Here is a 15,553-nt window from a genome sequence, read left to right as displayed (position 1 = left end):
ACTTTATTTTGAATGCAGCTAGGAGCAAGGAAAGGTATCCATTGTTTACTCATCAGACCCAGACGACCTTGATTCTTCTTTTGTTTGCGTCTGCTGATTAATGCGATTTGGTTTCGGATTCGCCATGTATATAAAAACACTCTTAAGGATATTCATTAATCAGCGATGGGGGCCAGCAAAAAAAAAGGACTCCTAGCTGCACTTTAAAGCGAAAACAAGCTCTCAAATAATTTCCCAACATTCAAGCTAAGCCATCCGAGAGCGGGGCATTTGGCATGGGATAAATCCCCATCACAGCCGGCGCTAATCGGGGTGTCATTCTGCACTGGTGGTGTTTGCTCCTCGGATTAAGTGCCCAACTAATTGCGTATTGTGGCGATCCGCACGCCCAGTGGAGATGTCATGAAAACGAGGCAAAGTTTTAAAGTCTCTCGATTGGCCGAGCATGAAATTTCATTTCGTTTTCCCAGATTGTTAATTTGGTCATTTTAACATATAACAAACCCCCAACAACTCTCCATTCTTTAAATAGCTTCAAGTTAATTTTATAACATTTTATAAACCTAATTATGGGTACATTCTAGTGCCGATGAAAGAACAAAAACCGCACTTTGAAAGAAACACTAATTATGGGCAAAAATGCCAGAAGCCGTTGAGTTTGGTTTATGAAAATCAATTAATTAACTTGTGCAAAGTTGAATTGCTTCTTCCCAGGACAGCAATAGACAGAATTATGGCAAGCAACTCAGGAGAGGATAAAAGTGCAAATTGTTTGCGACAAATGAAAATTTATGACTTAGATTTTAGAGCAAAGCATAGTGTATGACTATATTTGCAAAGTGACTTGCGACAAACACTTAAATCCTTTTTGGCTTGCTCAACTTTGACTTCTGAGTATTGACTTATTGACGGAGGCCACCATTAGCCAATAATTAAAACAAATGAGACAGAGAATTGCACTTTGAGCCTATTATTTGGGCATAGCTAATTGGCAGGATAGTCGCATCATGGAAGCAAATCTGAAGGTCGGACCTATATTTAACGTAGCATACTTTTTTGGGCAACTGCAAAAGTAACTTTGTTTGCCTGATGTTTGAGTTGGGAAATGAACAAAAAGAGATACCCGTACCACTTTGAAGTCCCTTTTCATTACTTTAGCATTAAGTGAATTTAATTTATTTACTTTCATTTATTTTCAGGCTTCGCCCAGCGCTGAGCCCCATGTGACACAACTAAGTTAATGGAATAGAGGCTGCGAAAGACTGAGCCGCAAAAAAGTCGAGCGGAAGGCGAGAATTTTCACACGGCCAGCGGCATACTATAATATATAGTGGAAGTGTACATATGTGTTTTTGCGAGAGTCGTTTTATTTTTGTGGGGCGGCTCGACATTTTGCTGAACTGGGCGGCCTCCCGGGTGCCTTTTGTTTGATGGCGTCAAGGCGGAAACGTGCCCACGAGGACGCAGGGATAAACTAAATATACGCTGTAAATTTATTGTGCGGAAAATATTCCTGCGTTTCGCATTCAGGACGCGGTATGAATGTCTCGGCGTTGCACGAATCACAAAAAAAAAAAACTTGTTGACCTTTATGACTTTACCATACAAAGTGATTTTCTCGCATTTTCATGGCTAAAGTCTGAAAATTAAATTTAATTACGGAAAGTGGTGGGGTAACCCCAAAGACTCAGAACCTAAAAATATGTTATTCAAATACTTTGAGTGTAAGACTTTTGGTTTTGCTCAAGCTAAGCTGCTTGTAAATTTGAGTCCTGTGCAGTTTGCACGTATATATCTGTAACTATATCCTTAGCGTAAAATGTAGATGGGATTTTTTGGAACCACTTTATTTACTAGCCCATGCAATCTTGCCGACAGGATGTGCAAATTCCTTGATTTTTCAATTTTGTAGTTGACGGTGAATTTGCGGTGCTCAGTGACTTCCGGCTGCGGAGAAGCCCATAAACTCATGCTTGTGGTCACTGGTGAAAGTTAGGGGATTTTCATTTATAAATATCCTGTTATATGGACTTCCGCAATGTATTTTTCGTAGCCACAAGCAAACAAGTCGGTTGAGCTGAACTTTTCCCTTCAGCACATTAAAAAACATAGGGCCAATAAAATCAGTTTTCTGTTATGAAACGTATGACGGATGGCCATATAGAGACGCACACGGAGCTGAAAGCAATAAATCACTGGGGTTATGGATACAGTGAGGAATGTTATGCCTCCTCAGTATTTTCAATGGAATTCAACTTGACGCGGTTTGTAGATTGGCAGACTTTAAAGCTACAATAGGTTGCACTTACTAGCAGTTTGGGAACTGCATGGATGTCACATGTTAGTCATTCATGTAAGAGTGTACCCACTTCGAACGAGCGAGATTTCTTTAATTGTGAAACCCATTTGTTCCGCATTTAAGTAACCCTAGCAGAACCGATCATCCGATGCAGACTTCCAAGTATATTTAAAGTTTTTCGTCTGCTGCCATTGCTCTATACAGTTCTATATAGTTTAAACAATGCACATCTTGAAACTGGCATTTATCTGCTTCTGGTTTGGTTTTGCCGAAAGTTGTCAGACGTTCTGCTCACGAAACTTTCGGCCTGTTTGTGGTTTCGATGGCCAGTGTCATACGGAAGCCGTGAATGCCTGCCAAATGAAAAATATAAATTGCCAAAGAGCTGATAATAAAAAGCCAGGTAAAGTATAGTATTTTGCAATACTAATTACAATACATAACCAATTTGTGCATTTCAGTTTTTAAAATTGTGAGGAGAGGAGCGTGTAAAAGATTTTTTACATTCTGTAAAATGTTACCCGAAGATTGAACCCGTTTTTACGTCCGGTAGAATGTCGAATTGGGAGTGATATGAAATCTAATATGAAATTTTACTTTGATACAAAATATATGTTTGAATATATTTCGCTTTTTTCGATCCAAAGCCTGTAAGATTTGAATGGGTATTTGCCTGCTATGAATTAGAAATGTTTATTTAGTTTGCTAACAATATATAAATATCACGTAGGTGTAATATGGAGTTGTCATCCTGCCTTAGTCCGTAATCTTTTTAAAGCTGGCCAATATTGATGTTGTCTGTGTCCAATTTCAGCATTTTTCGTACTTTTATTTGCAATCCAAATCTACAAATTGGCATCGATACCGAAAAGACCTAGACTGCTCCCAAAAAGTTCCATTTCAAAGGTATAGAGGACACATCATGGCCCAGAACGAGTGACCAGTGCCGATGATTTTTTGATTGCTATTTTTGCGTAGAATGTATTTCTAGGCTCTGCAGTGCAATCATTTTTATGGGTCTGCTGGATTGAGGTCCATTGGGAATTGAAGCTTTTTATGAACCACAAATAAATGCGCTCAGTCAGAATATTTAAAAAATGCAACAATTTGCGGCGTATAGAATGGGCCAAATGATGCACATGAAAAACCAAAATTCAGGAAGCTTTTATTTTATGGCCTTTTGTGTACTTTTCGAATACCATGCCGCTGTATTCATATCTACGAATTCTATCTTTATCTCTGAACAGTTGCAATGGCATGGCAGAATGTTCATGTGATTGTGAAAATGTTATTTTATTAATTATTGGACAAGCATTTCGCTCATAGAAAAAGCAACATTGAATGAAATTGAATTGCTAGAAAGGGTATGAGCTTTAAATTTTTGATGATTTTGACAAAAAAGTTTAAAGTCCACGAAGTAAATAAGTTTCAACTTATGCCGCAACAAAAGTTTTTGGATGGCTGGCTGGTTTGAAGTCGCTGAACTTTTAAATTTATTGTTGCCTTCAGTTGAATGTAACTGATTAATTCCCTTAGGAAGCCAGGAAAAAACTTTTTCCTGAGAAGTGATAACTAGTGCGAAATATAAAAATTTTTGCCAGCACCACGTTTTATATTTGCAAGTGGACCAGAGCCAGAAAAATTGACCAGTCTTTTATTGGAATATATTCCAATCAAACTAAAGGCAAAACATTACCATAATTCTAATCATATAAACCACAAAAGGAAAACTATGCAAACATGAAATTCATGGCTCAACTGCTGGAAAATTCGGAAAATGCATTGCTCAAATGCTGTTAAAGTGAGCAATAAAACCGAGGCTCATCCGAAGTGGCTGACTGGCGGACTAGCTGGCTGGGGCCCAAAACAAACACCGGAATAAGAAGCGACCTGGACCGGCTTCACTTTTGTGTCAACGGTGCCATGGAAAAGTGGAAAAGCGCCTTGCATCGGTTTCCCGCTGGCCTGCATTGCCGGGATTTCATGAGCCATATGGCCTGTGGGCTGCAGCTTATTTGGATCGCCTCATTGCCGGCATTCCGCTTGGCATTTTCCTCACGAAATTCAATAAAGAGCTTTTGACACATTTTTTCTTTCAATTGTATACATTTTTGGCCTTAAGCCGGACTGACCTTTAAAGACTTGCAGCTTTTTAGTTTCATAAGTTTTGATCCCATCATTTTATCAATAATTACTTTTATCTATTTGTTATAAACACTGAGACTAGATTTAAGTGCAGCATAAAGTGTAAACCCAAAGTTTAGCAGTAGCACTTGTATTCGTTGGTTGTTGGCCAATATTTTGTTAAGAACGTGTCTAAACTTCGCAATTCTTAGGGTTCCATTTAGAATTCTATTATTCTCGAAAAGTTCTAGTCAAAAATTCAGGCACGTGAACTGTGTGCGCAACGCCCAAAACAGAATTTAAGTAATTAAATAATGCATGCCTGAATTAGATACCTGCTTAAAGAAACAAAAATATAAATAGAAGTAAGGGGCAAGTGTTGACTTTAAGCTTTGTGAAAGCGGAAAATTTACGCTCATGCGGGAGAAGAGCGAAAAGAGCTCGAGCCTTAATCAACAAACAAGCGAAATACGCCGACAAGTTGTGGGAATTTCAAATGGCTGAAGAGGGCCGAAAAATGCCAACGCCGGAACAGAAATGCGACATAAATCTACTTTGCATATGGAGATGAATATGCCCGGCGATTTGAGTTATGTGTTGCGCGTTACGCATACGCCATGTTTTCCGAGAGATTGCTACAAATTGGAGAAGTGCTTAGCATCGTGCTCCATCGACCCGTTCGCCCCATTCTTAAAGTGATAAATCCAAATGGAAACTGTTGGGGGCGAACACTCCTTCAGCTTTAAGCCCCGATTGCATCTGAAAACTCCGCGGTTCCACACGGCGCATGCTTAATTCTTGCCAGTTCCCCAAGTTTTTCTTTTTTATTATTGGCAAGGGCTCAAACATCAAAGCTCATGACCGGCATAGAAATTTCTATAAAACCAGCCATAACCGCGAAGAATAAAGTATGTTTATTGATTTAACTTAAAGCAGATCCGACCAAACATACTTGTTTCTCTGCATGAATAAAAAGGGATAAAACCGAGGTCAGAGTGGTTAATAAAAACATCTTCAAAGTGTATTTCTGTGTGCCGCACTCCCCGAGGGCCTTCTATTTCTGTGGAAGGCATCAAGGGAGGATGACTTACATATGCAGTAATAAAGAGCACGAGACAAATTATTTTATTTCAGCCGCAGCTTACCATCGCACACATAAATCCTTTTATTTGCCCTTCGCATCCATTTCGATTCCTCGCTTACATTTTCTTTTCTTCCCTCCTGTTTTTCCTGTTTTTCAACATTTTAAATCGCATAGGCACTGCTAGGCGAACACTTCGCTATTCACAGGTGGGTGGAAGGAAAATGCTGTGTATCGCAATTGTTTTAACCTCTCTCGATACCTGTCTCGTCAACTATGCATCGCTAGAGTTTTTCATCTCGACGTGAGGTGTAACAGTAGCCAACAAAATATTTGAACGAAGCGGGTAGAAAGTAGCCCCATGTGCGAACTAAACTTTTCATTTATACCTATAAATTATTTTAGCAACGTCTATTTATTATCAAAGCTGTTAACATTTTAATTCTGTACGCAAATATAATCATTTAATGAAAAAAACATTTAAAGCCGAATAAGTTAGGCATGTTTTCAGTAAAAAAAAAGGAAACTGTGTGTTGCCTGAACTAGTTGTTTAAAAAAAACATTAAATAACATTCCCACTTGGAATCCTTGATCGTGGGATAAATGTAAACAAATGCGGTAGTTCAGTGTTATTAAAGCCCGTCGGGCGCAAAAACGTCAGTTTGCAAGCACAAAGTGAAGGAATAATAAAGTATACATCCATTTTTCGGGCTAACCAAATTAAAGTTGCTCAGATTGTAAAGCGTTTCGCCAATAGTTCTGTTTTTAAATTAAGTTGTCAGGACGGCAATCACTTCCCAATTCTCGACAGCAGCAGTGGTGCAATAATGAAAACAAAATGAATGAAATTATGTGCCAGATGCGCCCGTTGTCCTGCTGTCCTCGTGTCCTGGTGTCCTGATGTCCTTGTATCCTCGTGTCCTGGTTCTTGTTGTTGCCAGTGACGTGCCTATGTCAGCGTAACCATAATTAAAAAAACCTAAGGGATAAGGAGGAGGTTACACGGAATCCACAACGGATTTGCAGCTTTCACTCCGGCATTATGCATGTTTTACCCTTTGCACTCCAGATTTAACACCACTACCGGGTTTAAAAAGTTGAATTCTTATCACCATAGAAAGTCAAGGAATTAATGCTGAATTAAAACAAGAACTTTATTTAGTTAGTCATTTAGGTATATCATCAATTTGTTATATCTTTAAGAAGGAAAAACTGTAGCACTCGCAGCAGTTTTATATCATGAACAGATCTGGCATAATACAGACTATTATAAATGTCTTTAATCGCTTTACTATTCCATAATTATATTTCCCTGATTTGTTAACCTATCCGTTTGCAGTGTAAAATCCATCAATTCGTTCGGTCTGAATCTATTTAACACCCATTGTGCAAACCCTTGTGATGGCAAATCGCTTAAGCCCCCAACTCAATCAAAAAGTTCAATTGCTCGAAATGGGGCTTCACTCATCGGCATTTCGCATGTTCATTTGGGTGCCTTGTTTGGGAAAGGCAGAGCTGCCCGGCCAGTTGCCCCTAATAAAGCGACATTCTGCAGTTTGACTCATAAATATGAAGAATAATGCAGAATGTTGTCTACTTTTGTCGACTTTCGTGACGTGTAAGCGGATTGCCAAACTTGCGAGCTAGCCAAGCTGCCAAACTGCAATTTTCCAAGCGAGCAGGCCAGTCCGTCTGCCAGCACTGGGCCAATTGGAAAGCTTCGTGACGCAAACCGCCCATTAAATGCACATCAAGTCAAAGTCAGGGCGGAAATCCTTTTTGCCAGTTTGATTTATCGAAGCCTGGCTGCCTGGCGTTCGGTCTTACGAGGCGCACAATTGGGCCATCATTCTGCTGGTCCCATGCAATTTGTCCAACTTTGAGGCACTGCCACAACAAGGGGGGCTTAATGAGCTGTGCAAGTCGAGGAGCTGCTAGGTAGCAATTATGCATTTACCCCCAGCCAGGAAATGTCTATTTCGGGACTCTCACATTTCTGGGAACGAAAAACATACAGGCGCAACGAGAAGTTGCGACATTCAACATGATTTAATGCCCCAAAAATGTACAAATATGAAATACACATTTGTTTGACTGCCAAGTGCTTTTGATATCTCCTTAACACGGGCCATCGATTGGCAATCAAAAGGGTCACGAAAAGTGTATCCGAAAAACACCTCTACTACCTCAAACACTTGAAGGATGAAAAACAAGACTAAGGAAAAGGTAAACTGCCCGTTTTTCTATGACCCAAAACAGCTATAAAAATGTTTCCTTGCCTTGAATAAAAGTCCCGGACAGCAGGACGTGCTCAGGAACATTTCTGTTTATGTGGGCAGGTGGCAGCAACATGCAAAATAGCCGCTCCACTCTCGAAAAAGAAGCGCAGACAAATTTTGTTAAGTACTCAACTTGTTTATACCCTGTACGTGAGTGGGCATGCACACTTTTCAGCCAGACTTAGGACCTTGTAAGCTTATACATAATAATTATAATCTTACTTATGAAACTAACTACGGTCAATTTTGAAGCTATGAGATATTTGTTCTTAATTAAAATATATCAGGATATATCTATATAAAATAAAAGCCAGTTAAAATGAAGCACATATAATTATTAGTTTTTTTTTTTAGGATATGCTTAAGCTAAAAAAAGGGGTAATGTAGGGCATTGCACTAGCGACTTTGAGACTTGAGACATCTGACTGATTTCCATTGTTGCTTCCGTCGAGATGGCGCAGTTTGTGGTATTTGCGGTTTTGCTATCTGAGGTGTTCTTCAGCCGAGCACGTCTGCTTCTCTTTGAGGCTACCAGGATGCGAGCGAGTTGCTTGGCGAGTTGGAGTCAGGTCGGCGAAGTGCAGGAGCTGTCGGGAGGCAGTGCAGCATTTGGGCACGGTTGGTGTTGGCTTAAATATGGCCCAGGAAGCGACTGAGAGGCTTAGCTGCAAATGCTAAAAGTTCACCATTTTCTAAGACAAGTTGGATGGTGAACATTTCGGGCTTAGGTTTTGAAGAGGATAATTAGCGACATGCTTCCCATGCTGAAGAACGCGGTTCGCTGCACAAACGGCCCTTAGCCCCTTTCCCCCCGTAGCTGCATGGTGGGTACCTAGTGCCATTCCTCCCGATTCAGCGCCTCCTCCTCTGAGGCTCCTCCTCTTTTATCCAGGCAGCGTGACAATGCCGGGAGGGATGTCAACGCGGCCTGCAATAAAGTTCCCCATTTTACTGACACTGCACATTCTCCATAAGGGGGCAGCACCCATCTCCCGAAAATATGGCGAAATGCAACCGCGAACCTCTTTTTCTTAGCATGCAGGCAGCAAGTTTATTGAAATTTTATGCCTTTCCCGCATTATATGAGCCCGCATTTGTTGTTCTGATGCCACCGAAAAGTTTCATTTTCGATACTGCCTCTAAGTTTGTCGCTCGACAGCTGCCTTGGTTTGGCCCACATCTCCCACCGCCCATCTCGCTTGGTTTCACATCCTTTATTCAGCGTTTTAGGCAACATCTCGGCGGATTTCCGACATCATCCAACTTGTATTGGTTGCCTCCGCTTAAATGCGATTAAATCGCTGCTGATCGCAAGTACTTCTACCACAAACTTTATTGCTTCAACTTGCAAATGAAAGGTACCATTGAAAATAATAGTTTGCAATGCTCCAATTTATTGTGTACATAATATAATGTGTAAACTAGTTCCATGTTAATTTATATTTCCATTTAGGAAGTGTATCGTCAAGAGCTCACTTGGTTAATTTAATGAGTTGATATCAAGAAATGAATAAAAGGGGCATTATGTTAGTATTATTATGTTTTAAATGTCCTTGTATGGTGTTCTATTTCTTTTTCTTGTCCTTCTTGTCATCCTTTTTGGGTCCACTACCCGGCGGACAGGACGCTAGGTAGCCTCCACTCATCATGCGATCGAACGCATCCAGCGGATCGTATTTGGAGTAAAAGTTCCTGTACTTCCTCCTGCGCGGATTGTTGTGTAAAGTGTACAAAAGCAGCGGAGCTATTAAAGCCAAAGTACAGGCCACTCTTAGGTTGCGAAACGTTTGCTTGAAGTGTATGTCATGCATGGGAAACTTGAACTCGGGGGGCTGTATTTAAAAAAAAAAAGGTATACATTAAATTTGTTTGGATAATTTACGCAGAGGTTCTTACCTTTTGAGCTGGCATTTTTGGTTTTCTCTGCTTATGTCTGGAAGAGAAATGAATGTAAAATGTACTTCAACTCAATTCTTTCTTAGTTACAAATGCTTAGCCTACTCTTTTTTATAACAATTTTAGTGGCACATATTTTCGCTGCTTATTAAATGTGTTATGAGCACTCTAGCACAATTTTCGGAAACAAACAAACTAATGGTAAAGATATTAAAAAGTCTTAAGATTTAGCTGTAGAGTAGCAGTAGTTTAAACATCAAAGAAAAGCAGCTTTGTGGACCCTTGGGAATTAACTATTTTAACAAACACTTTCAGTTCCAGCTGTCCAAGGACCTGCCTTAGTTGTCTGGCTTGCTATTTGTTTTATGTATTTTTTCTTGATGCGCAGCCTCAAACTTTGGGTCAAGTCTAATAGGAATAGATGCTATCCCACAGATTTGTGGTTGTGTTGATTTATTTCCCTTTGTCAGGATAAGGCGGTGATGCAAACCCTTTCCTTTCTCAGGACCTGTTTACCAAACCAATGCAGATAATTATGTACGAGGTCTGTAAGAGGACATTGAGTAAATAGTTGTTTACGATGTCGCCATTTACAGATGCAGCCATTGAAGAGGTTCTCACTAATATCCACAAGTACCCTTTGAGCATCGGCAAATTGTGCTCGAGCCAACTGCAAATATTTGTTTATTTAAGCTTGGTTAAGCCATTCCGAAGCGATTAAGTTTATAAGACTATTGTCTACCCTATAGTCGAAAACATTTCATTTCTGTTTTTCCTTAAAGTTAGCAGTTTATTTATGGTTTTCCCTTCAAAGTTTATCTGTTGCCAAATGCACTCTACTTAATTTTATTCCAGTCATTATTTTTGTGTATTTAATGTCGGTGAAAACCTGCGCAGGGAATTTGAAATTTGCATTTGGCAATTAAATTACTTACAAACCGCTTGGCAAAACACACCAGGAGAGTTGACTTTTTTCCGACATTCTGACCATTCAACTTTGACCAGACGGCAACATTTTTAAGTCTGTGCATTGAACCGTCATACAAAAAGACAATTTCAATATGTTTGGCGCCTCAAGGCGTTGACGGCATTTTTAAGTATAAGCCCGAATCTCCATTCCCTTTTTCAGCCTTCTATTTCTACAGCGATTCAGATACAATATACTATTGCCAAAAGATATATTCGAGGGCGTCTTCGATCTGTCGAGTGGGCATATATCTCTGGGGTGCTGAATCCGCAATCTGATGTCGATAGACTTTTAAGTGTGCTTTGAGCTAAGTAGGTGCAATCAAATTTAAGTAGAATTTTGAACTTATAATGGCTCTTAGCTGGACGACTTACCACCACCGGTTGTTGCAAACTGTTGCAAACAAAAATTTATTTTTATCGCCACCACAGGCCGAAGCCATTTTAAAGTTTGCAACTAATAGAATATGTTTGGTTGAATTCTTAAATTTGTTTAAGTTTATTCCAGCATTAAATTTCACTTCCAAATACGGTAAGCAATGGTACAAAAATATGAATTTTTCCTTACTCCTGGCAGTTAGTTAGATATTTCCTTCTTTAATTTATTAAGTTTTACTATTATTACTATTCTTGGGACTTTTTGATTAATATAAACACGAGAATCGCATGTATAGCGCAGTGAACTTTGTCCCCTAACCCGGCAGTTGGGCTGGGAGGTCCAATGAACCCCTATACCATCAACTTTTGACGTGGTCGTGTCATTATTATCTATTAGTTATGGCCCGAGTGACTGAATGGCCACGCCCCCGCCCTTGGCCCGACATCCACCGCCTTCTGCGGGCTCACCCACTCAACTACTCAACCACTTCAAGCTAATTGTAAGTTATTGACACGAAACGTGCCCCAAGCCATTGCCAATAACGGTGACGAGAGGGGTGGGTGGCCGCAACGCCCACCTGTAACCGAGAAGCGGCCACCGTTTGTGGTAATTATAAGTTCCGCTGGCCTTTGAGACGCAGCTCGTCCTTTTGCTGCTCCGGGTGAATCATCAAGCTAATTGAATTATAAATGCTGTGGCAAATGTAAATAGTCTGCATCATTTAATACAAATTCTGTAATGATTATTGTTTGTACCTGCAATATTGTATTCTAAGCCCATTGATGTACAAATACAATACAGAAGTGAACGGGGAGATCTAATATCAGTTTCAAACAATGTAGATGTTCTATCCGTAAATGTATTCTAACCCTTGAAATGAAAACTATTATGTTCAATGTTAACACAAACTGAGCCTTGAACGCATTATTGAAATCTGATCGTAAAAATTGTATTAGCTTACATTTGTCCAGTTCCGAACAAATTTAGTTATTCATGGGGTTTGCGTGTTTTCTGTTTTGTGTCCAGTCTAACACCAAATTCCAGCTGGTTCAAGCGCCAATTAAACTGTCGTACAACGATTCCGGCTGACACGAAACCTCAATTTTTGCCTCTACAAATGTGAAAAGCTTTTAATGCAGCTATATTACCCCATTTTTGTAGCTCCTGGCATGGTAATCTAAAAACCCAAATTAAGAATATAGTAGTAGTATAGCAAATGTTTCAAGGCCCCACCAAAATATGAACCATATCAGCATAAACATTGCCATCCCAGAATTATGACTCTTTTCGCACGTACCCTTTGCTCCAGATTCAGTGGCAAAAATGTCTTATGTGCGGCGTGGAACAAAGGAACTATAAAGTTCATGTATGGCACACTCGGCGGTGTGTTCGTGTTATCTATCGCAATGAGAGCGGTGTTCGCTTGAGTTTTATGGGCCTTTGCCGGCATCGCCGTTCGCCAAAGGGTTCATTAGTCCTTCCAGCTACAACATCAAAGCCAATGAACGTATAAAATGCAGGGAAGGTGGACGCAGAAAACTGAAATGGGGGTTTGGGGGGGGGGCCGGCAACTGCAGTTGGGGCTTAAATGGCACAAGCGCAAACAGCAAAATGCCAAACAAAAGCCAAGGAGCCAAAAGCCATGCCAGAATGAAAGCAAACGTGACACACGACATTGGAACAAATTGCGTTGGCACTGCGGCGCAAAGTATGCAAAGCGAAAGGACGTTGGCTGGGTCAATATCCATCCATCCATCTATCCATCCATTCAAAGGACCTGCTGCTCTGGCGAAAACTTTGCCGACTAGACCTGGAAAAAGTTTCATCTGGATAACTGGGAACTAGCAACTTGCAACTGCCGACTGGCGACTGGCGTCAAATCGATTGTTTAATTCTCGATGCCAGTGGATATTTAGGGTTTGCCCGATTTCCCTCCATTAAGCCAGTCCTCGCCACGTATTCGTCCTTCAAGGACATGTTTGATTCGCTCACGCACGCTACGCGCAAAATGCTGTCCGACATTCGGACCGGGTTTTTCCTTTTTTTTTTACTCCGCTTTGGGCCGTCATTATTCATTAGAGGTTGGCCAACTCCCCAAAGTTGGATTTCACTATCAGGCGAGCACTTGCCTTTTCGCCTGCGGCTTGTTTTAATTAGTGGCCGGATGATAAGTAACCGCCTGCTTGCTGTTAACAACATTTTCCTAACGATTTCACTGAATAATTTTATTACGCACAATACGCACTATGTAAAAGGCATTATGTTACGTGTTGCCGCAACTTATGTCTATGCAGACTATCTTCACCTTTAACAAATTACCAAGTAAAGTGGTAAAGTACCTCAGTCCGTTGTGTGCAATGCAATATCCATTTTTAAGAATGAGATAAGATATTGCTTATTGATTTACTAAACAACAATACAAAATGTTGGGTATTCTAAATGCAACATGTGTAGCTTTTTATTTATTCATTGGCTTTGCAACAAGGGACTTTGTGACTTGACAATAATTGATTGTGATTTTATTGCCACCATTGCCTTTTTCCCTTGTGTCTTATTACCCTTTTTTAGTGTATGCTTTGAATATGATATTTATTTTAAAATATGTCCACTATCGATGGACTCGACTGTAGATTTCCATGCTATTTATAATCACTCGTTTTCTCACACGAGTGAGTGAAAGGTTTGGATATATAATTCATTAAATAACAGCCAAACAGCTTAAAGTCGCAAAATGGAATTATACTTAGGTGTACTTTCTATAATTACGTATACTTAATATTGTGCAGTATACTTCCTATAGCCTAGTGTATTTGAATGGCAACTACTTAGAATGTAAAATTAATTGCCTCCTATGAGCGACTATTTAATCTGCTTAGCTTCTCCAGCGTATTTGGCCAACCGCATTGATGATATGTATATGTTTGCCTACTGCTGAGCCAAAATCAATTAATTTCAATAGAATTGTGACGGGATAAGGAGGGTAAGTGTTTGTTGGACTCTTTGCCGAGTTGGAGACAATTGATTAAAATTGCTATGCCATACATCATGCTGCGACTCAAATTAAATTTACATTCAAAGTCTTTGGCAGCATTAAATCTCTCTTTTGCCCACTCCATTTTGAGCGATTCTTTGGCAAGCTGTAAGCTCAAAGTACACATACTTAATTTATTTGCGAAAAGCTCGCCGACCACAATTCAATTCTTTCAGCTCCCAAGTACTGACCGCACCCATGTGCTGCCACCGACTTATGACTACTTTTCCACTTGAACTTGGCGAAGGTTTTCTCTTTGCCAAGAACGGAAATGTTCAAAGCTGAAAGGGGAGATCCGCGAAGCCATCGGAAAATGTTGAAAAATCAAATTGCATTGGAATTTCTGCGTCCTTCGTCCTTCGGTGAGAGTGCCACCATCCAAATAACATATTTTCGATCTAGCTTTGCGGCTTACACTCGGGCAAAGACTTGTAGCTAATTCCGAGGAAATCAAACTTTAAAGATTCCGACTTGCCAGCTCAGCCAAACGTTCTTAGAAGATGGGGTTACATTGCGGTGGAGTTTGCAACCAGATACGCCTTCTAAGATTGATTTTTGTTGGGAAACTCACTAATGCACGCAAAGCTTTTCAAACTGCAGCCACTCTCGCAGTTTTCCGCAGCACACAAGGTGCAAGTTTTCCCGCCTTGTTAAATTTGTATACTACGAGTATTTGGCATTCAGCAGCAGGCACGTGCATAATGCTTATCCGTTTGAAGAATGCGGGGAAGAGGTTACTTGTACAACTTTGACACTTCTGAACAATTGGCATATTAATATCAGCAGGACTTGTTGTTTACGTAGTCTGATAGCCACAATAATATTTAATAAATACGTAGGTTTTATTCAATACAAATAGCTGTTAATTAGCTGCTAAATTTCTTAAGGGACCAACGATTTAAATAAAGTTTTTGGATCCTTTCCAATATCTATTCAGTATCTATATACGGAATGTAACAACTTTGGGTTCCTTTATATACAAATTTAAATATAGAAATGCCAGTCAATTGATAACTCTAAATGCGCTTCACAGCACTTGTTGTCAAGATCCTCAAATTCAGTTTGCTCAAATTGCGCCATAATTTGAATTTTGTGGAGGCGAACGAATGAACTCTATTTATGTATAAGCGTAGCTCTCAGAATATGCTTCCTTAAAATTAGAAATTATAGTAAGTTCCCACCCGTGCTGAATGATTAGTTTACTTAGACTTTCCCATTGCAGCGGGACAATCAAATGAAATTTGAAACCAAATATTACTCAAAAACGGTCTTCCCAATTCAGAGCGCCTGCGCGATGAGAAAAGATGCCGAATGCCAGCCAAAAACAGCCGGCAAAATGCGCGCCAATGTCGGAAAAACAGAAAAAACTGCAATGGCAACCACAACGACAACAACTTTGCCACTAGTTCAAGTTCAATGCAACAACAACAGCCAGGAGCACGTGACGCACAAGTGGAAATGCAACAACACAACAGCACAGTGCAGCTTGGCTAACAGC

General features: G+C 40.1%; 2 protein-coding genes across 2 annotated transcripts; one reads left to right on the top strand and one right to left on the bottom strand.

Moving 5' to 3' along the window:
• The first annotated feature begins 2,477 nt into the window (after nt 1-2,477).
• LOC120457868 (enhancer of split M1 protein) lies at nt 2,478-2,924 on the top strand. Its single transcript, XM_039645395.2, has 2 exons — nt 2,478-2,702; nt 2,761-2,924. Exons 1-2 carry the CDS (start codon nt 2,522-2,524, stop codon nt 2,829-2,831), a joined length of 252 nt encoding a protein of 83 aa, XP_039501329.1. The 5' UTR covers nt 2,478-2,521; the 3' UTR covers nt 2,832-2,924.
• Nucleotides 2,925-9,154: 6,230 nt separating this feature from the next.
• On the bottom strand, nt 9,155-9,820 carry LOC120454871. The gene is made up of 2 exons (XM_039640432.2): nt 9,680-9,820; nt 9,155-9,615 (listed from the first exon to the last, which is right to left on the bottom strand). The coding sequence occupies exons 1-2, from the start codon at nt 9,692-9,694 to the stop codon at nt 9,349-9,351; spliced, it is 282 nt and encodes a 93-aa protein (XP_039496366.1). The 5' UTR covers nt 9,695-9,820; the 3' UTR covers nt 9,155-9,348.
• Between the last annotated feature and the right edge of the window lie 5,733 nt (nt 9,821-15,553).

Source organism: Drosophila santomea, chromosome 2L (genome assembly GCF_016746245.2).
Source record: "Drosophila santomea strain STO CAGO 1482 chromosome 2L, Prin_Dsan_1.1, whole genome shotgun sequence".
Lineage (NCBI taxonomy): Eukaryota > Metazoa > Arthropoda > Insecta > Diptera > Drosophilidae > Drosophila > Drosophila santomea.
The sequence above is the reverse complement of the archived record's forward strand: the minus strand, read 5'-3'. Positions and strand labels throughout refer to the sequence as shown.